The sequence below is a fragment of the Pholis gunnellus genome (genome assembly GCF_910591455.1).
Source record: "Pholis gunnellus genome assembly, chromosome: 14".
Taxonomy (NCBI): domain Eukaryota; kingdom Metazoa; phylum Chordata; class Actinopteri; order Perciformes; family Pholidae; genus Pholis; species Pholis gunnellus.
The window spans coordinates 23,737,223-23,759,135 of record NC_136541.1 but is presented as its reverse complement, the minus strand read 5'-3'; the positions used below and the strand labels follow the sequence as shown (position 1 = coordinate 23,759,135).

At 41.2% G+C, this 21,913-nt stretch overlaps 1 protein-coding gene across 1 annotated transcript in view; it reads right to left on the bottom strand.

The window, feature by feature from the left end:
* Positions 1–19,169: 19,169 nt before the first annotated feature.
* LOC306705680 (cadherin-12-like) overlaps positions 19,170–21,913 on the bottom strand; it is a gene marked incomplete at both ends in the record, with an annotated part of 56,487 nt that continues 53,743 nt past the window's right edge. Inside the window, one exon of the mRNA XM_079172497.1 lies at positions 19,170–19,759. Within this exon, the coding sequence (XP_079028623.1) occupies positions 19,170–19,759 (590 nt within the window). The remainder of the gene's footprint in view (positions 19,760–21,913) is intronic.

Here is a 21,913-nt window from a genome sequence, read left to right as displayed (position 1 = left end):
ACTATGGGGTCAGATCAGTCTCAATAATCGCAAATGCACACAGATAGACTCACAAATGCAAACAGAAAGATTCACAAATGCGCACAGAACAATTCACAAATATATTCGATTTACAAATGCACACAGAAGGATTTACAAATATATTCGATTTACAAATGCACGCAGAACAATTCACAAATACATTCCAATGCACAAATAAATAAATTACGATTTATATATATGTAAAAAAAAAAAATCACAAATATATTTCTGCATTTGTATGTATTTGTGTGTGGATTTGTATGTATTTGTGTGTGGATTTGTATGTATTTGTGTGTGGATCGCACTGCATTCATTTGCAAATCGCTTCACATTCGTGTATGGATTTTTGAGACTGTTCTGCCGTCGCTGGATTCACAAATGCGTTTTTTTCAACATAGACCTGTCTGTAGCCAATCAGATGTCAGCCTCATTTTCAACCAATCACATGAGCGCAGCTTCATACATATTCATACATATTGTAGCCGTCTGTGTTCACCCAGAGCTCTACGATACCTCATATCAGTAGAGACCGGACCAAACTATGTGTGTGTAAACCATATGGTACAAACAATGAGGCCACTAGGCTGCTAGCGTAATGCTGCGGTTCACACCAAACACGATTCGCGCCGCGTTAATCGCGCCGCCGTTCTCGCCGGGGGACTATTTGTGTTCATTCGCGTGAATCGGTGAATCGCGCTGGACACGCCGGTGAGGGAGCGCGGCTTATCGCCCTGATAGCCGTTCAACTGTCCGCCGTCAACTGTGGAAAAAATAACCTCTATTTCTGCTTAGTATGTGTTGTGGAAGTCCCAGATATCACGGGGAACCAAATGCCGTCATGTCTGGTTCATAACATAGTCCGGAGGAGCTCCGTGGATTTCATCGAACTGTATTCTGTATTCCTCATATCAGTAGAGACCGGACCAAACTATGTGTATAAATGTTATTTCGGAGTTCCTTTTTGTTGGTTTATTGCCGTTAAATCATAGCCAAATCAGTTTATGTTGTGTTCATACAGCTGTGGTAAACAGCCGACGTGTGGCTTGCTAGACACAGTGAATACAGTTCGATGAAATCCACGGAGCTCCTCCGGACTAAGCCGCGCTCCCTCACCGGCGCGTCCAGCGCGATTCACCGATTCACGTGAATGAACACAAATAGTCCCCCGGCGAGAACGGCGGCGCGAATCGTGTTTGGTGTGAACCGCAGCATTACGCTAGCAGCCTAGTGGCCTCATTGTTTGTACCATATGGTTTACACACACATAGTTTGGTCCGGTCTCTACTGATATGAGGTATCGTAGAGCTCTGGGTGAACACAGACGGCTACAATATGTATGAATATGTATGAAGCTGCGCTCATGTGATTGGTTGAAAATGAGGCTGACATCTGATTGGCTACAGACAGGTCTATGTTGAAAAAAACGCATTTGTGAATCCAGCGACGGCAGAACAGTCTCAAAAATCCATACACGAATGTGAAGCGATTTGCAAATGAATGCAGTGCGATCCACACACAAATACATACAAATCCACACACAAATACATAGAAATCCACATACAAATGCAGAAATATATTTGTGATTTTTTTTTTTACATATATATAAATCGTAATTTATTTATTTGTGCATTGGAATATATTTGTAAATCCTTCTGTGTGCATTTGTAAATCGAATATATTTGTGAATTGTTCTGTGCGCATTTGTGAATCTTTCTGTTTGCATTTGTGAGTCTATCTGTGTGCATTTGCGATTATTGAGACTGATCTGACCCCATAGTTCACCAACTATATGAAGACGATTGAACGTTCAAGTTTAGACCTGATTTCAACGGGATTTGCAAGGCTACAAATTGTTGTCCTCTACATTGTGCTAATAATAGTATATCATCATTTTATAGGCAAGAAACCACATCCACATTTCTCAGTTGAAAGCCAATATTGCAAATCCCAGTGAAATCTGGTCTAAACGTGAACGTTTAATCAACGTCTTTAAATAGTCAGTGAAAAAACTTTCACTTTTGAACCACTTTTAACCGTCTTTTCAACATCACCGTATTTTAAACGCTCACAGTAAAATATGTAGCAACTAAATAAACTTAGCACAAAAAGTAAGGAAATGTGTGTTTGGTAGAATTGTTGTAACAATACTTCTTGGCAATACATCTTATACTATTGGAAAGCCTGTTTATTTACCTTTTAAATGTTTTTTAAGGAACAGGCATTCGTGAGATGAGCAGCAGAGCTGAGTATGTGGGTTTACGCCCATGAAAAATGTGCCAAATCTTCTCTGCCTGTCTTCAACAGGGGAAATAAACAGGATCACTATGACTAGCTTTATTTCCACACTTTGTTCACTAACACTATCCACATGTGCAGGTAGTGAAGATGAGCAGGGTGAGTTGACCGGTGAAGGCAGAGTGTGCGTTGTCGAGGCTGGAAAACTTCACGAGAGGGAGCAGGCTGCAAAACTTTCGCCGCTGCTAACTTTCAGCAACGGAGTCTAACCAAAAACAAACTGGATCCAATTTAAAAAGTCAAAAAAAGTAATTTAATAAAAAGATAGCAGATACAAGCAACCACGAAGGTAACAATGCTAACAAATGCAACCTAATGTTTTTCAAATGCAAACTAAAATACACCATGCATGGTGATATTCTCGAGAACAGAGATCACGTGTAAACTTCACTCACAGGTCTGACCTAGTCGGGTTCTGAAAAACCAAGTACCGTGATCTCAAGCACGCTCTCTCAAACATTCTTTTTATGTTCTTTGATGGTCGGAAAGCGTCCGAAACCTGTCGCAAAACACAAAGACCATCATCTGGGGTCAGTGATTGGTTTCCGATTGCTCTGACCCCTCCTTCATCGATCCGCTGCTCATCTCTGTGGCTAGGTTCCCTCTGTCGTCACCTCTGCCCTGCGGCCGCATGGTCTTTCCCAGGAGTCCTCTCCTGTTGTCTTACGGCAGTCTCTGCTTCTCATCAGTTGTCTCTGCTTCTCCTCCCCTGTCTCTGAAAAGCCTCGCCTTGAATAATCCCTAACTTTCCCTGAAGGCTATTCTTCACAGTGTTTATGTCCTCCAGTGACTATGCTCTTATGGTTTTAATACATTCAATGTGTCAATATACTGTAACATATAATATCCTTCATGTAAACATATTACAAACATTTCAGTCTTTAGTAAATATATTGTGACTCTTTCAACATATTTTACCTTTTATTATTCTTCTATTCACCACTAAGGGTGCTATCAATTCTACTACTAATACTTTTTAATTCTGCAATTCTTCACAGCGTCCACCGCGGTGTCTCCAGTGACAGCACAGTCGTGTTCACTGCAGTGATTTTACTCACAAAAACTATATGAAAACTAAAATCATTGGTGATACATGGACAGTATTGGAAGATATTTCTGAAAACTACTGATGCTCTGTTCTGCAATTCGTTAATGCTATTTGATGATATCTTGGATTTCTACAACTGATGATGATCATTTCATCAGTTAGTACCCAGACAGTCCGGTCCTCTCTGTGCTCTGAGGCTGAGCAATGTGATGAAAATAGAGCGGAACTTTCTTTTGATTTGAGTTGGTTTATATCTTTGATAATGGAAAGGTGCTTATTGAATAGTTAAGGATCATTAGCACAACACAAGTAACACTGCTGGTTTAAATGCTTATGATGAAGCGGATCTATAAGTAATGTGTGGTTAGAAGTGAAATTAAGTGAGTGACAGGCGTCATTATACAATGTGGTTCAAGTCACCACCTCACTATCTGTGTCTACAAAATGTGCGTACGCATGAGTCTATGTTTAGGTCACACATTTGCCTGTCAAGTTAGTTTGTAACTTAAGTTTGGGAAGTGGCATAAGCTTCTTTCAGGTCCCGTTTTGTGCGTATGCAAGGCTTATAAATAAGACCAGTGAGGAGAGCCATGCAAGTCCTCATGACATCCTCAGATATTTACCTCATCTAAGAGATTAATATATCCTAATATACTGAAGAGCATACATGTGGTTAGGGTTAGGGTTACATAAACAATGTGTTAGCTGTTTGTTTTTGACATGGCTGGATGTACTGCCTTAATTGTTTTAGGATCTAATTATAACTGTGCAATTTTAAATGTACTCAATGAATTTTCAGATTCAAATGAGAAGTGAGTTGTATTGAACCAGAAAATGTACTGTACCTCTGGGATGTCTCTCCTTGGAAAAACACCTTCCCTGCTGACAACTTTACACAGTCTTTATTCCATGCCCAATGTTGTTGGCATTTCAACGAACACTATTGCATACCAAAAGATATCGACTGGAGATAAGTATCCTGCGTTCTAATGTTGTGCATGTTTTGAGTTCTAAACATCACAGAGAAGAGCGATACATACCTTTTAATCAGAGAAGATGGAAGTGATACAGATGTCCAGGTGAATTCTTACCACTGGTCGAGTGAAGAAGATGAAAGCCTGTCCACAAATCAGTCTGTGGCATGAGAACCTGTTTCATCATGAGTCTTCCTAATGCTTGAGATATACAGTACTGTATGAGTAGAAGCCAGCACTGTTACTTTGGCTGTTTTTATTTCAATACAGTCCTATTTTTGTGGCTTTGGAGATGCCGCCTATGTCAAAGCTTGTGGAAAAAGTCAGATTTGTTATAAAACCGTAGGAAATTCATACATGATTGTGCCTCCTATTCCACGATGTAGAAGTCTGTAATAGAGTCGATGGCTTTTTTTAAATCAATGCAAGAAATTAATATCTTATCTTTTTTTTTTTGGAGTACAGGTTTGTTAATTTAAGTGTGAAGGGTTTATACAGGATCGGTGGTGCAGGGTTTTGGGAGGAAACCAGTTTGATTTTAATGAAGATGGCGTGAAGGAAGTGTTATATAAGCCATATATTTAGTTTTGATTACAAATCATAATTTCTAATTTTGCGACCATATTTGTATGACCTAAACACATTCTTAATTTGTTAATGAAGGTTAAATGTGCATTCTGTACAATTATTTTTGTTTCGGAACTTTTGTGATTAATCAGATGAGGATCAGCTGGTATAAGAGGAAGAGGTGGGACTGAGTCTCGAGTGAGGACAACTTTACTACGTATTATCACACTATACAACACCATATGCACTGATAAACAATATACAAGCAACAAAGACCTAATCCAGAAGCTGGAGTCAACATGTCAGTAGTGATCAGAGCATGGGAATGCTGGTGGTTGCTGTGGCTCCAGCAAGCCCTGCAGATGCTGGATCCGGAAGGAACTGGATTCACTAATCGGTCAGCTCAGGGATCGATCATTGTTCAATTGGATCATCCGCCAGTGCTGAAGCCAAACACGGACATGTTCCAAGACACACCACAGTTGTTAAGACCCTCGTGGATATAATTAATTCCACTAACACTAACCGCTCTAGTGTTTTAGCGTTGGACTCCTTACACTCCATAGAGTCTCTGGGGGATGTTGTGACGTCACTGTGTCACTTTGACTTAAGTGCCTACTGAGTTCAATGGACCTAAACCACACCGCTAGAAGAGAAACGGACTCTGGGTATTTTCACTTGCCCCACATGTGTAAATTGCACACGCTATTTGATTCTCTTACCCTGTTTTGAGTTATGTAATCATGTAAACAGACATGAGAGAATCCATCTTTGGGCCAGTCAGACTTATTTTTAGCTACACTTCACTGGACTGAACACTGTTAAATGCAGAGCGGCTGTCAGCTGTAACAGTTTAAATTATCCTTCAGTCTCATTTACACATTTTGAGACTTGCTTTAGAGCAGGGGTCTCAAACTCATTTTGCCCTCAAAGGGCTGGTTGTAAATGTAAGACTGTAAATGTAACTACTCCTAACATATTGGTAAATAACTGTCTCTGCATTTGATTATTGATTATTCAAGTGTAAAAATATTGTACATGCAGTTATATCATTTTTATCCCACGTGAAGTATTTCATGTGTTGTAAAGCCACGTTTAAAGTAGTCTTCAATGTACTCACAATCCATTTCCATGTCAAATGTAGAGTAACCAGCCAAAGAGCTGCTTCTATGTTGTGTTTAAGTATCTCATCATTTTGACTTTCTATCTCATAACTTCGACTTTCTATCTCATAATTTTGTCTATGGGGATATTTTTATTATCAAGTCTAACTTTTAATTATTATTTTTTTAACTTAACTTTTCTCTTTTTTTTCGCTGGCGGATTCGCGGGCCACATGAAATGACGTGTCGAGCCGGATTCGGCCCGCGGGCCTTTAGTTTGAGACCCCTGCTTTAGAGAGTGAGTTAAATACATCAACCTGAACTGCATCCATTTTTTGTATGTATCTTGTTCATTACATTAGTCAATATTTAATATTCAGCAATTACATTGCTTGGAAAATCTCATGCAACTAACCTTGCAGACAAGCATGAAAGTAGGCTACACTCTTACAGAAGTGTTGTACCCAGAATCGCTGTCCTCTGAGAAAACCTTGTCTAATTGTCTTCATCAAGGGTCCTTAAAAAGACAAACAGCTTCGCTGAATTTGATTTTGCTGCACCACCATCTTTTCAGACAATTCTTTCATCATCTTTTGGAAAATGGGTAAGCAATGAACATTCTTCATTAGCATATTTGATTTTCTGCAGTGATTTGGTTCTAAGATTGTCATCAGACAAAAACAACAGCAAAAAGTCAAGTTAAGAACTTTTGGAAGGGGGCACCCTCCAATACTAGACTGTCCTCACCAGAAAACTACAGCAATGGTCCTTTGTCCAAACACTTTAAACACCCTTTTGTGCTAATCTTCTTTCAGAAGCCATGGCATAGATACTGTGACATTGCTTCCATGGCAAAATGTCTCAAAGAGGACGCTGGGGTGAGTGGTTGGGAGCACAATGCTTCTAAATTTGACAGAGGACGACTAACAATCATGATCACAAACTTTATCTAGCCTTATATGACATGATCCTTATTCAAGTATGAAAGTCTTGGGCCATCATAAAGGGCACTTTGTCATATTCTATCTTCTATAGAGGCACCAAGACGGCACCTTTGCTGCGCTTTCGTGTAACATGGGGGCGCCAGTACACCTGTAATGTTATAATGCACATTACAACATATCGAAACAAGTTCTTTCATTGTAACTTCATCTCAACACTATGTTGGAAGTTTATTTTCAAAAGAGACTGTATGGATGACACGATAGGAAATGATATGTTTCCTTTAAACACAGAAGTTTATTTTGAAAAAACATTATGCATATAACTGTCACGGGAGGGGACTTCCGGTGGCGTTACAACAAGATGAGCTCCTCAGAGTCGGTTACTCAATATACCTCCTATCAATATACATCTGAACGAATATTATACCAAGTTGAGTATGAGAGGAGGAAAATCGCAAAGGAGGTGTAAGTCTGACAAGAAAATGAACAAAACACAAGAAAACCTGGGTGTTGACGAGGTCAGTAATCAAGAAGATGGCGGCGGAGACGACGCTAAATCAACTGCAGGTGATGAAGCTAACGTAGCTAACCAAAACGTATTGCTGGAGGGCTTCACACAACTGTCTAAGGACCTGAGGGGCTTCAAACAAGACGTGAAATGGGACCAAGATGTGAAACGAGACCTTAGTGAATTTAGAAGCGATGTCAAGAAAACTATAAAAGAAGACTTTACTGAGTTTAAAGTCAAAGTCATACGTGAGCTGCAGAGTCAACACGCAAGCATCGCCGAGGCACAAACCCATATAGCAGCCCTGGAATCAGCCTGCCTGGAGATGAAAGACGCGCTGCTAATGGTAGTGAAATTAAACTTGAACATGCACAACAAAATTGTTGATCTGGAGAGCAGTTCTAGGAGAAACAATCTCCACATTTATGGAGTCCCAGAAGATAAAGAAGGGAGCTCGGTCACGAAATTTGTAATTGAGTTGTTTAAAAGCCATCTTACACTTCCCGATGGCGTTGAATTCCAAATCCAGTGGGCTCACTGAGCCCTGATCCCAAAGCTGGCTGCGACTTCAACCCAGAGATCAATAATAGTTAACTTTCTACAGTTTAATGTTGAAGAACAGAAAGCATGGCAGCAGAAGATTGAACTTGATGACAAGCAACTGTTCTTTGACGACTATGCAACTGACACAATAAAAAGACGCAAGGAATACATTACGTTACAGTCATTTAGCAGTCGCTTTTATCCAAAGCAACTTACAATTCAGATTCCATCATATTTCTGCACCGTAGGCACAGCTACGGGAGCAATTTTTGGGGTTAAGTGTCTTGCTCAAGGACACATCAACATGCAACTAGCGGAGCCAGAACCGGGGATCGAACTGCCGATCCTCTGATTGTAGGATGGCCCTGCTCTCCACTTAGCCACAGTTGCCCTTACGGGCTGATCAAAGCGATACTGAAAGAGAAATGGATCCGGTACCATACGGCCTATTCTAAGATACGAGTGTACTGGGACGCCGGACTGCGGATCTATGAGAGCACCGACGAGGCTGCACGGGACCTGAATAAAGTTGTCTGTGACGGCGAAGGTGAACACCGCAGTTGCCGTGGAGGAGAGGCTGAATGAGGTGTTGCCATGGAAACGTACCAACGCGATAGACAGCCCAGCGTGCCAAAGAGAGGCTCACCGAGTTCAGACAGAGCCCACCGCCTTAAAAGAAGGGATTGAAATGAAGTAGACAAGATAAGTAAGATCTGAACCGGGTTGAGGATCCTTACTCTTATACAGGTTTGTGGTATTCCATCTGAAATAATGCAAACCCTGGACAATATATTTAGAAAGACTTATGACTCATTTGAATATGTTTAAGAAACCGATGGAGGGAGCACTTTATGTATGTACCACTAGGGAGGGCCCCTACAGTAGAGAACTCTACCGTCCTCCCAACAGGGAACCCAAGGGATGGCAAGCTGCATCCTTTTTTTCTGAAGTCACGTTGTTCTATGTTCGATTGTTTTTTTGGTTCGGTAATATTCAGATACTGTCGTTGAATGTGAATGGTTTGAATAACCCTGTTAAATGGAAGGATAAGGTACAGATTATATGTCTCGGCAGAAACACGAGCAGCTTAAGAAGTTTGGCTAAGCAAATACATGTTATAGTTCATCATGGTTGTAGAAGTGGTGTGACTTTTCTCATCTAAATCTGTTGAAAAGTTTGCTAACAGCTTGTAAGAAGGCTATTACTAAGAGATGGCAAAAGGCAGAACCACCATCACAAGATGGATGGCTGATAGTTGTGAATGAAATATATAATATGGAACCGTTCACTCACAGGATAAGAGTTCAAGAGGACTGGTGTCGTGAGAAGTGGGAGAAATGTACGATGTTTACATGTCAACCATCAGACAAGATAAGAATATTTCTCAGAGCAATCCAGATCCTTTCTGTTATTATTTTTATTTTATTTAATTATTTTTATTCTATGTTTTTGTTTTTCTCTTTATGTATGTATGTGTTCTGTATATGATGAAAAGGGGAAAAAAGTGTGAAAAAAAAGAAACTGTCACGAGAGGGGAACATAGACTAAGCGTCGCTATTTGACCAGTTGGGAGTGAGAATCCTTTGGTCAGCAAAAGTTACAATGCTAACATGGTAAACTAATATAATATATACATTGTAAACATTATACCCATCTGCTTCATATCGGCATGATAATGTTTGGGATGGGGAAAGGGAGGTGCGATGGGTCTAACAAAATACAGGGCTTTCACCCAGGATACCTCTGTTCATGTCCAACCAAGTCAACATGGTATTACATTTGTAGTAATGGTCAAGCTGCTGTTTTTGATGAGTTGGGAGAGAGACTGTGTTGACATAGGAAGTCATACGGTTGTGAGAAATAAGTGGCTGAAGCTTCCGAAAGCTATACAAGAATATCATAATTTTTCTACATTCTTAAAAACAGTTCAATACATCCATTAAGAATGAAAAGGGTGAAAATACATATATCCTTCCCTCCTCCCTCACAGCTTCCTTCTCTTTCTGCCTCAGGCACTATCATTTTTTTTGTATGTGTGCCCTACATTTGTTATTCATCCATTGTTCATTAACCCAAATTCCTTCATAGTCTGCCTCTACCACTCATCTCTGAGCACGCTCTCCCACTCTTCTGCAGAATAACATCCCCCTTCACTCACAATGAAGCCCTTCTTTATTGCATGTTTATATATCTCTCCCTGAATGGAAATGTCGTGCGGCAACAGCTGCATATGCAGTCACGCTTCTCCAGTGAAGAGTGTGTACCCAGAAAAGCAGCAGTGTTGCTTTTCTCTTATAGATGGTAAATAGACTTGTACTTGTTTAAGTTCTTTTCTAGTCTTTCGACCACCGTCATCATTCACCCATTCACACCCATTCATACACTGACGGCAGGGGCTACCATGCAAGGTGCCACCTGCCCATCAGGAATATCTAACATTCATACCCATTCACCGATAGTACAGCCTTTGGTAGCAATTTGGGGTTAAGTCCCCAAGGATACATCGACATGGACTAGAGGAGCTGGGGATCGAACGCCAATAGGATATAGGCGTTCAATTAAGATCTGGCGTCAGTAACTACGTAGCTACACGACTTTTTAATGTGACAGTCTCAGTGCAGAACATGGTTGTGCTTTATAATAAAAGATCATTAGGGTATCCATGTCTAGCTACAACAAAACAGACTTACAATGTATGGAGAAAAGAATAAGACTAAAACACACACACAAAATAACTGAAGTGTAACTAATGAAGTGGCCGGTGAGTGTATACCATACTGTATATATATTATATATGACTTTTATATTTCTATTATATGCTGTGTTATATTTTAATATCATTTCTGACTTCTTAGTTCTTCGGTTTTGCCGCTGCCTCATGCTTAAACGCTGCGGGGGAGGAGGGCTGCTATGCGGGCCACACACTTGTCAAGGCGCAGGACGTGTTTCCTGAAGACTTTGTGCTTTTGTAACTTTTCAATTCAGACCGTCGATGCTCCAAATGTCAAAAGCACTGTCCCCAGCCATGCTTTGACCTCTCTCAGTGAGCAGGTGAGAGTAATGAGCTGATGAGGTGGGTGTGACTGGCAGGTGCACTGAATAAACTGATTAGGTGAGTGAGAGATGGAAAAAACAGGATAGTAGTGGCAGAGCTGTGACAATAGGTTGATGATGGCTCACAACAGTAACAGACACACCATTGTTCTAGAGGAAAAAACTGTCCACTTTTGTCATTTTGTAAATTGTCTGTGTTTTAAGATTGTGATATCGCTGAGAGAGGAGTACAGGGCGTTGTTTTCAGCTTTTATGTTTCCTAAAATAGGCGGTTGCCAACAAGTGGCTAAATGAGACTGCAAAATCAACATGCCGACTAGTCCACCTTTACAGCTTTACCTTTACTTTGTACAATTAATAATTGTTCACTTGCCGAATGCATTCATGCTTAAAACAAATCATAAATGGTCGTTTATTTGTGAAGATTATCTTGCTAAACAAAACGTAAAAGTATCATAAACGCTTGTTTGCCACAGAGATTATTTTCTGCAGTAATCCCAAATCCAATTAAGAAATCACATTGTCTTTTTGTCGAGGGAACCAGTGCAACGCTAACTTCTGTGTTGCCCTACAAAAGTAAGTCATCCCTGCAGCCTTGTATAATAAGTTTAATGTTTAATAATAAAATTAACTTAAACTTAAATCCACCACGGACCAACACACTCAGAAAAGGTAAAAATGACAGCCAGCTAATTTATTCAGTCTCAATTCTGAAGGAGTTTCTTGACACTTTTAACTACACAAAAGACAAATAAATGACTAAATGCAAGGATGAATAAAGGAGCACAATGAATAGGGATGAAGACATAAAAATGTGGGGGCGGCTGTAGCTCAGTAGGGAGAGCGGGTTGTCCTTCAACCACAAGTGTTGTGTTCACATGTTTTAACTTGTAACACTTGTGACCAGTCAAAATGAATCAGTGCACCATTCAGCAGTTGAAAGTTTGGGAAGCTCAAGGGAGGACTCTTCTCTCAATGCAAATATTTCTATTTTGATCCTACCATGACCCAAATGTTTAGTTATCTAAATATCATCAACTCCAACGGTATAAGTTTTACCTGGTGGTTGCGATGGCCAGGAGAGGCGTTGTACTTGAGGTTATGTGCAGATCTGCTGTTTAAAAGTTGGCTGGATGCCGACACAGCAATTGGGCATTCATTTAGCTGGGCAACAGGTCAGACAGATAAGAGCCACAACAGACGTCAAAGTAAGGATAAAAGAGTTTTCTCTCGAACCCTAAACCTTTTTTTCGGCCTCTTCTCGAAAATTGTAACCCATACTAAAGACACTATAATTCTGTAACTACAAGGTCTATTTTAAAAATTTTGATGGTTGAATAACACTAGGAATTGTGAGATTTGATGAGAAGAGTAAATGTTGTGTATATATTACTGGTTAATAGTAGCTCAAGACTGAACACAGCAAACAGGGGAAATTCCCAGGTTCGCCTGAAGAAAAAGCACTGTAATTTATTAAATGAGGCCCTGGCTAGCCTAAAAACATTCCCAGTTCATAGCAAAAAGGGTGCAGGTGCCTCACAAAAAGATTTGGTGTAAATAAAATGAAGTAAACCCCAGTTATAGCAGTTTGAGTACGAAAAAACATGCCAAATTCTCATTTTTGAAGCTGTTCCATTGTACTTTTATATACTGTATAACTATATATTTCACTTTGTTTATCACTCATATTATACAATCTATCATAACAGCTGTTTGGCATCATTTTGAGCCATTTTGACCTCTGGGGGTCATCATATCTCTCCGCCATGCATTTTCCTCGTCTCTGTGTGTATGGAGCCCTTGCTAAGCATATGGTGGGCGCAGCTTACCATGTGACCACTCGTTCGAACCGGGTGGTTATTTCAAACACACCCATATGTTCCATGAAGTGATTGACAGAATTTTCAGCCACTAAAACTCCAAAACCGTGCTGCGATCCCCCCCCAAGCCCCTGTATGATTCGCCGGCGGCATAATGACCTCCATTTTGGCTCAGATGAACAGAGAATCACCATTTTAAGTTTCAGACGTGCTCAGTGACTTAGCGAACATATTTGTCATAAGGAATAATTTGGGATTCCTCCGTTTTCGTCCTGAAAAGCGACTCAAGGTATGATACGGTTCTAATGTTTGCCAGTGTTAGAGTTGTGCTTTCTGTGGCTTGTTGGCTGTAACTTTTGAACGCTTTCACGGAGAGAAATTCGGATATTATCGCTGAAATCTGTGGGAAATCCTCGTGCTGTTTGCTGTGTCATTTGCCGGGGGAGATGCAATGGCCCCCATGTTGGAAGCATTTTCTGAGTAGTTGGATCGCCAGCTGTGGCGTAAAATGCATGATATTGCGGCGGATCTTCTTAGTTAGTTAGTAGAATTTACATGATTAAGTTGCTGAGACTTTTTTTTTCTTTCTTTATGAAAAGTCCATTCTACGACATTCGGAACCGAGCCTCGGAACTGAATGGAGACCTTTTGGGCGTCGTTCGGGTGCAAGAGGTTTTAATATATTCAATCAACAATCTAATCCTCCCTGATGGCAGTAGCTGCTACTCAGTGTGACGGGTTGCTTAGTATCTGGTTGGCTGGCGTTAGAACAGCCTGTTTGTAGGTAGACTGCTGGAAGGGATGCTGTCTTACACCTATTATCTGTCGGGCAGTCTGCATGAGTCAGACTAGTTTTGACTTCAGTGAGACGTTACCAAACTAAGCTGTGATGCCGTATCTAATCAGAGACCGCCTGACAAACGATACCATGAACTCTGAATTTCCACATGGAGTGCAGACGTTGTACTCGTCTGTTATAGAGAGCATCAACACCACCAGCAGCCTGGTCGCAGCAGAGCAATGCCACATGGAAAAGAAACAAGATAGCAGCAGATTGTTTTAGCTCGTCAGGAAGACATCCAATTTGATAATTACAGTTTATTAAAACATATTCTATTTTTGTTGTTTTGGCCATTATTCCTCACATCTGATACTCACCAAGGCAATTATGAGCTCTGGGAACACGGTGACATCAGGTCTACTGTCCAACCCAAGCAGTCAGACGATCAGACAAACAAGCCAACAGTATTTCCAGATGAGTTTTTAGGTCAAACCGAAAGTGAGAACTGAAATGTCAAACATATTTCGTCATTGCACAGGAACACTGTGTGCATGCAACTACAGTCAGTCCAAGTTAAAGCAGGAAGGATGATTACAACAGACAGTGTGGGTGATCGTTGTACTATTCTCAGTAATTACCTGAGGGATTACAATGTTATCAAAACTAATACAAAACTACTCCTTGATGCTGAAACATATGGAGACTGGCTCAGCGGTAGAGTTGGGTTGTCCCGTAATCAGAAGTTCGGCACTTTGATCCCCTGCTCCTTCAGTCTCCATGTCTAAGTGTCCTTGGGCAAGACACTGAACCCCAAATTGCTCAGTGTATACATGTGCATGAACATGTACAGCTCTCTGAGTGATCAGTAGACTAGAAAGGCTCATGCACCCAGTTTATGTGAATCCTCAGAGGGTTTGGTGCTTCTGTGAAGTGCTGCTTGTATTTTGGAGAATGGGGGGGGGCTCTTTTTGTATTGTGAACCTCTGCAGCAGCATCTCACTTCATGAAAGAGATTACTTAAGAAGCAGAATACCAGGCTTAACTGTTTTAGATGTTTTTTTAGGAACAGATAAATCATCATTTCTAAGTTCTGTTCAGCTTTTCATCAAAGTGTAGCTAAGTGCCTCGTGCTTCATCTACTCCTCAATGAAGTAAGCTGGGAAATTGATTTTCCATTTTCACTATGAATCCAAAGGAATTTCACAACCCATTTATCAACCGTTTCCCCATCCTGGCATGTTCTGATGGTTACCACGGCCGTAATTTACCTTCTAAATCAAAATGAACTCAGGAGTGAATTGACTCTGTCCTGTCAAGCCAAGTGTATTGTCCCAGCTGAGATCAAGGCTTGATAAAATGAAGGTCATTCCAGTGTCTGAGGCTATCTGTTACACCGTAGCAATCAACTAAATCTATTTTCCATCACAGCAGCTGCACAGGAGAAGATGGATTTGATGCACATAGACAGGTATTGAATTGCCAATTTCTGAAGGACAAACAAAATGGTCCCCCAACTGTTCATATTTGCCTCAGTAATGGCTGGGTCCTGGTGGGACTTTCACACACTCTTTAAGCACAAATAAATCCTCCTGACAGGCTTTTTCACAGTTTTGAGATAAATGACAGCATATAGAGACTGTAAGCTGGAGTATTAGGGCTAAAAGTAGAGGACACATTTGTCTAGAATTACCGTTTAAATGATTTAAGTGAGATACAGCAGCAAGCCAGCGGACTAATCAAAGCATTCAGTGCTGTTTCTCTTCCTCTTTAAGTGTCACTGTAATGCAGCTCTTCATTTTGTTTCCTGGATATAATGAGTGTAGAACAGTAGCCACATGTGGTTCTGTCTATATTCATGTGAATCATTTAGCATTCAAACCTGTTATGATAAAAATGAGTGAAACTAAATTTGAAAGAGCAAACGCATTTAGTGATGCCACACAATTTGAATTAGTTTTGCATAATGTGGAAAAGTTAACATTGGAAATAAGTACAAAATGTTTACTATACACGGCTTTATGTTTAGGTAATTCAAAGAACTTGAGTAACTTCCAATGAAACATGGTGGTGTCGTGTCACAAAGACCAGCCTCGATCCGCTGGCCAGCAAGTAAATCTATCTATGTAAAGTATGAGAGCAGCTCTTTCTCCTGTCTTATTACCACCACTGAGGTGACCTTAAACAAGACCCAAACCCCAAGATGGCTTTAGTGGAGCTGCTCAGTGACCATCAGATAAGAGTGTGGTTGTACTGAGCCACTTCCAGCTGAGAATGTGCAGAAAATAAATGAATGAAAAAGCAGCAAAAAAAGTAGAACCCAGTGGAACAGTGTTGCTGATTGTCATTTATCGACATCACAACAGTGAAGAGGGGAGTAAAGGGATAATGACAGCTTAGTGCTCGTCAGGTGGTCCAACAAAGAGTGACCAACCCTCACCCTATTGGGAGGCTGTTTCCAACCATTTCAGAAACATTATAAAATAGACAACCCGACCATCACGCCTAATTGAAGCTCCGTTTTTCGTTCTGCACACAGCTACCTGTGTCACACTCATGTTCAACTGAGAGTACCTCTTCAAAAGTGTGCACCATTATCCCCATGTGGAGAACGATCAATGATCAGTTTGGCCTCTCTCCATGACGATAGGCTTTATGTCAGTTATGACAAATATTGTCTAAACATAAAGAAATTATTTTTTCTTTTTTCTTTACAAATTTGAGAACTGGAAAGTAACACCAAGTAGAGTACGGTTACTTTAATTTTACATTCCAGCAAACGCTGATCTCTGAGTCAGGAACAGCCTGCAAAGAGTCTCAAAGGACACTGCTGGACACATGATGGTACCGACTCCTTTTAGGGCCATTATCCCACATTCCCAAGTCACACACAGCACTGTGGAGCAGAGGCACTGACCAGAATGCAAAATGAAATGAATCTTATCTTTAGCTATAACATTCACAGCGGCTGCTAAGGTGCAGCAGAACTCCCTCTCTGTAGCCATTTTTCTCCTTCGCTGAGCTGCTGCTGTGAGTGTGTGTTGCGCAGAGTGCCCACAAAAAACACGAGTGACCACCCTCATCGTCATAGTGAATGACATTATCACGAATATCTCACGTACTGTATATCTCATATCCTATAATTTACCATATTGTATTATGTTACACAGATATTTGCATCATATTCTATATAACATTTAGATTATATCTCTCTATCTGTACAGAGAAACGCTACGTACTGTTACTTCATCATTAGTGTGGTGTACACTGTTGACACAGGCTTGCTGACTGCTGCTATAAATCACACCACTGTCACTTTTCCATATGCCTATTGTGTAGTATATTTTCTTCATTCTTTTCTAATTTTTGTTTTATATACCTCTTTTTAGTTTGTATTTAGTTTACTGTCTCTATTCATCTGTACCATTACTGTCACTGTGCTGCTGCAACAACCAAATGTCCCCCCTGGGTATCAGAGCACCTGCTGCGGTCATGTTTATATAACGTGGTAATCAAAATGTTGGAACTTACCTGTGATGGAGAGAGAGCCACAGAAGACTCATGATGCAACAGTTGTCATGTCACGTGTGTCCACCTGATTAAAGTTAGTCCAATATTCACTTTGCTTCTAGATCTGATTTTGTTCTCCACCAACTCCTGAGAAATATCTGTCTATTCAGCTGTTATGCTCCACTCTGTTCACCAGCCTGGAGTTGATTTCTCATACGTCTACCATTCTCTCTCTCTCTCTCACACATGCTCACTCATACTTTCCTGCTTTGATTGTTTGGGGCCGTCAATCATGATGTCAGCTGTTCTCATCAGTTGGTCTGCTCTATCCAATGGCACAGTGACACACACCGACATCGTTAGCCCATCGTTAGCCTATTGTCTCTCCGCCTTCAGTGCGTTCACGATGTTGTTACACACCCGTCCACCTCCCCATCTCCTCCCAGTCTTCACAGCTTCATCATCATCTCATAAGCCTCATCATCCGCCACCACCAGTGTCTGGACTCTGGGGGTTTATCTCGCTGCTGCTCATGGCAGACGCCCCTCCATTACAGTCTCTACTGCAGAGTCTCAGCAAAAGACTAAAACTTCAATCACTTGTCTCTCCGGATTGAAATTCAGTACAGGAAGGAAGGGATGGGGGAAAAAAGAGGGAACAGAGGAAAAGTTAAAAAGTTTACTTTTGTAGTTTTTAACATTAACCAGTACAAAAATCTAAAGTTAAAATGTTTTTCTTGAAATGTCTGTAGATATAGCTACTACAGAGTGGGCTCAATACAAATATATATTTTTTAAACTGCCAATTAGATAACTAAATAAAAAACTTTTTGCCATATAGCTTAGCTTGCTACTTGTCTCTGGATTAGCTTCAGTGTAGCGAAGCATCATTTAATGTGGTGTACCTGTGTAGTGTAGCTCACTGCACTTTCCAAGTAGCTCGCCCAACACGGTCACTAACTTTGTTAATGAAGACAGCTGCCTGCTCCTGGAGGCCAGGTGGATCAGAGCGAGACCAAACCGAAACAATACAGCTGCAGAGCTGTCTGTGGGCTCATCACTGTGAGACACCTCTCCTGTTAAAGGTAGCAGCTTTACAACAGCATCATGACCAGTGTGCACACTGGGAACAATTAGTGCACGGCATCACACATCAGTGTCGACATGTGGCAATGTGCCCCCTCTCCCTACTGAATTAATGTGCCGGACTGATGACTCAGGGTTTATAAAACAAAGTCCATCTGTTTTTATTTCTGTTCCACATTCTGTTGTATTTAGCTTGGTCGCCGTTTGATAACTGCAAATAAAGTGTATAAACAATGGTTCACAGAAAATGAGAGCAGGAGTGTTAAGAAATCTGATATCAGAGTTCTTTCAAGACAGTGAACCTAAATGTTTCTCTGAATCCTAAACTGGTCTGAAATCAGAAACAAGACCTTACGCTGTCCTGTACAGCACTGAGCTGAATGCTGGTATCAGCATGTTAACATCCTCACAATGACGGTGCTAATATGTCGCCACCTTAGTTGCTAATATTTGGACAAAGTATTGATCACACTCTTATATGGACCTGAAGATGGCCCTAGAGGGCTAGCTATCGATTCATCCTGAATGGACTTGTATGTCCGTACCAAACTGCAGAGTAGCTGTTGTGGCCTTTCTCTCTGAAACAAAGCAGCAACCTCATGGACATGCTAGAGTCAGGAACCGGCCGACCACTGTTGGAAGTGTTTTGATGAGACTTAAGGATCTGATATTGAAATCAGCACTTCAGATGGAGATGTTTTTATTAACTATCATGAATTAAAATACATGTAAACATATAGTACCTCAGGCACTTTGAGGAACCATAAACTTCTGTTTTCTCTAGCTAACCGGGCCACAAGTCTACTTCATCTGGACAGTGTCCTAAAAAGTCCTCACATTGTTCTAGCCAGTGCCCGTCACAGTAAAAAAATCATGTCTAGAAAAGTTGGCAATAGTCTCTCTGCTGTCCAACTCCCTCTCAGCTCTCCTCAGTCAGAGGCGGCGGCTGTCTGTCCAGGATGCTGGCCAGTGTTTTAAACGGCTGTCCCCAGTCACCAAGGGAGCTAAAATCCCCTGAATCGTCAATAACCCATGGCTCCTCTATGGAGCTGAGCGAGCCGGCCACCGAGCCGTCACCCTCGTAGGCGTATGTCGCCAGAGAATCATAGGGCGGGGCGGTGTAACCCTGCTGACTCTCCTCCAGCCGCTGTGCAATGAAATCCCTGATCATTCCAGCGTCGCCCTCAGTCCCCCGTTTGTTGTTCACGATCACGCTGGCCGTTTGACGATGGATGTCAGGGGACCTGACCTCGTCGCAGCGGCTGCTGCTGAGGTGCAGCAGAACTCCGTCTCCGTAGCCATTTTTCTCCTTCTTGGAGCTGCTGCTGTGAGTGCTGGTGCGCTGTGAGTGTGTGTTGCGCAGAGTGCCCATGTCATACGCGCGCGTGTCCGCCTCGCCGCCACCCTCGTCGTCATAGTGAATGACGTTATCACGGATGTCCTCTTTTGATGTCATCAGTGTGTGCTTCTCTTTGTGGCGCCTCTGGCCCATGTATAATGCTGCCATGACTGCAAGACAAAAGGACAATAAATGATGAGTTATTTGAAAATGAGCATTATAAATATTAGTATTTTCTGCCTGATTTTTCGTTTTTTTAAAATCTGTATGTTGACAGTTTCTGTGATTATAGCATCTTATAAATGATTCTGACTGCGTAGGTTTGGATTCTGGTCTTGTATCTGTAATCTTGGAGACAAGGAATATACAGAAGAAACTATTATAATGAGCTCATCCACAGACATGTATCCACACGTATCGAAGACAAGCGTCAAGGCACACCACTGCCACAGCATGTTCTCCTTTTTCCTATCGTAGAGCTTCCTGGCCAATTTCATCCTGATTTGTTTTAACTTGAAATTGTTATTCTTTTGACTCACATCACTGGCATCACTGGCCTGCTACATCCAGCCAATATGGGTGAACTTCTATTTGCATCACACTGCGTTCAGTGGGTGACTAACTAACAATTTCTGGTTAAAGATCTCTACTTTAATAGGACCACTTACATATCCTGCTGTACTATCAAGTATTTCCTGTCAGTAACAATTGGAAAAGCGGATGGATCCCCGTGTGAAGTATCCAGATGGCAGGCTCTAACACGTGACTCCCAGGTCAGATCCGGGCTAACATGCTCTCTGTTGGAGTCTGTATGTGAGGGATACAAACTGCCAACGCTGACCGTGAGCAGCTTTGAAGATGGTGAGAAGAGGAAGCCCTGCTGCTCACTCGCGTCTAAATTCCTCTTGGTACAAAGCATTGATTACTCTTTTGTCCCGGACTGCCCTCTACAGTTCTGCTGTGTTTCTTATCTGATCTGTGAACCCACGCTCACACATTTTGACATTAACACACAAACCTATGGACAACTTGAGGACATGTATTCCTAATATTTCTGATGCAATCCTAGTCATGCTGTCTCCCCAGGTACACCTATTACACAAAAACATTTTCTTGTCGAACATTTTCTTTTCAGAATTACCAATTAAAATCTAACCAAATCTAACCAATTATGAGTCATATGTATATATGAGTCATATGTATATATGACTCATAATTGGTTAGATTTTAAATCCCCAGTTTATCTATAAAAAATCAACCACATCACATGGTTTTCCTCAGTGGATGGAGATCACTCAGTTGTCATGGAGATAGCTCAGTTGTCACAATAAAGCTGTTGACCTTAGTTCCATGCTTGGCTCACACAATGACAACAACTCCATCCACGGAGGAATCCCATGAAATGAGGCTGAAAGCTGTGGAATTAGACTAAGTGGAAGATTCTTTTGTCAAATCTTTAGAACCCACAACTATGGCAGGTGCTTTAGTAACAGCTCTGCAGACGCTAGGAGACATTGACAAAAGACAGTTGAGTAACAACATGAATGGTAGTTAAACATTTGTGATTAAGATGAAATACAAGATAACCAATAGGACACCAGCTCTCTGCCAGTATTATCAGCTTACTGGGTATTAGAACATTAAAGATGCTGCCTCATGTTAAAGCAGACCCAAAAGAATCACATAGAAGTGAAGCAGTTAGTAACAGAAGTGACCTGAGGAAAATGTGAGACAAGCTTCAACGTGTCTGCAGTGATTGCATATCTCAGTTATTTGGATATCATTTGGCGTCTTTACCTAAAATGACTGATAGCACTGTTTTTGTTTTCATGTGGGAATACTTCCTGTTTATTACTCAGTGTTGTTGGTCATGAATCTGAAGTTAGCTCTGGTGTCGTCCCATCAAAATAGTACACATACATGTAGATTATAGGGAATATATTGATGCTCTCTGTCCTGGTTGATTTCCCTACCTCACTCACTTCATCCGTCCTCATTGTGTCCTGTCTACTACTGTATAATCAGCAGGAGCAAGGAAACTAAGGCCGTTGCTCTAACCAGACAATCAATGAATCTAAAGTGTCCCGTGAGGCTGCCTCCACCCGGCTAATGCCACCACTGCTGCTTACTGCAATACACAGCAGCCCCATTAAACAGCTGTCTTCCTAAAGACACAACGTTTCAGATGTTTGAATGCTGTATTTCTGTTGGTCTCAGGTGATCTTTCTGTTTTATATTCAAATTACATCACAGCACAAATTGTTGCACTTCGGCAAAGATGCCTTGGTTGGTATAACGATGTGCATTTTGTTTATTGCTGTCAC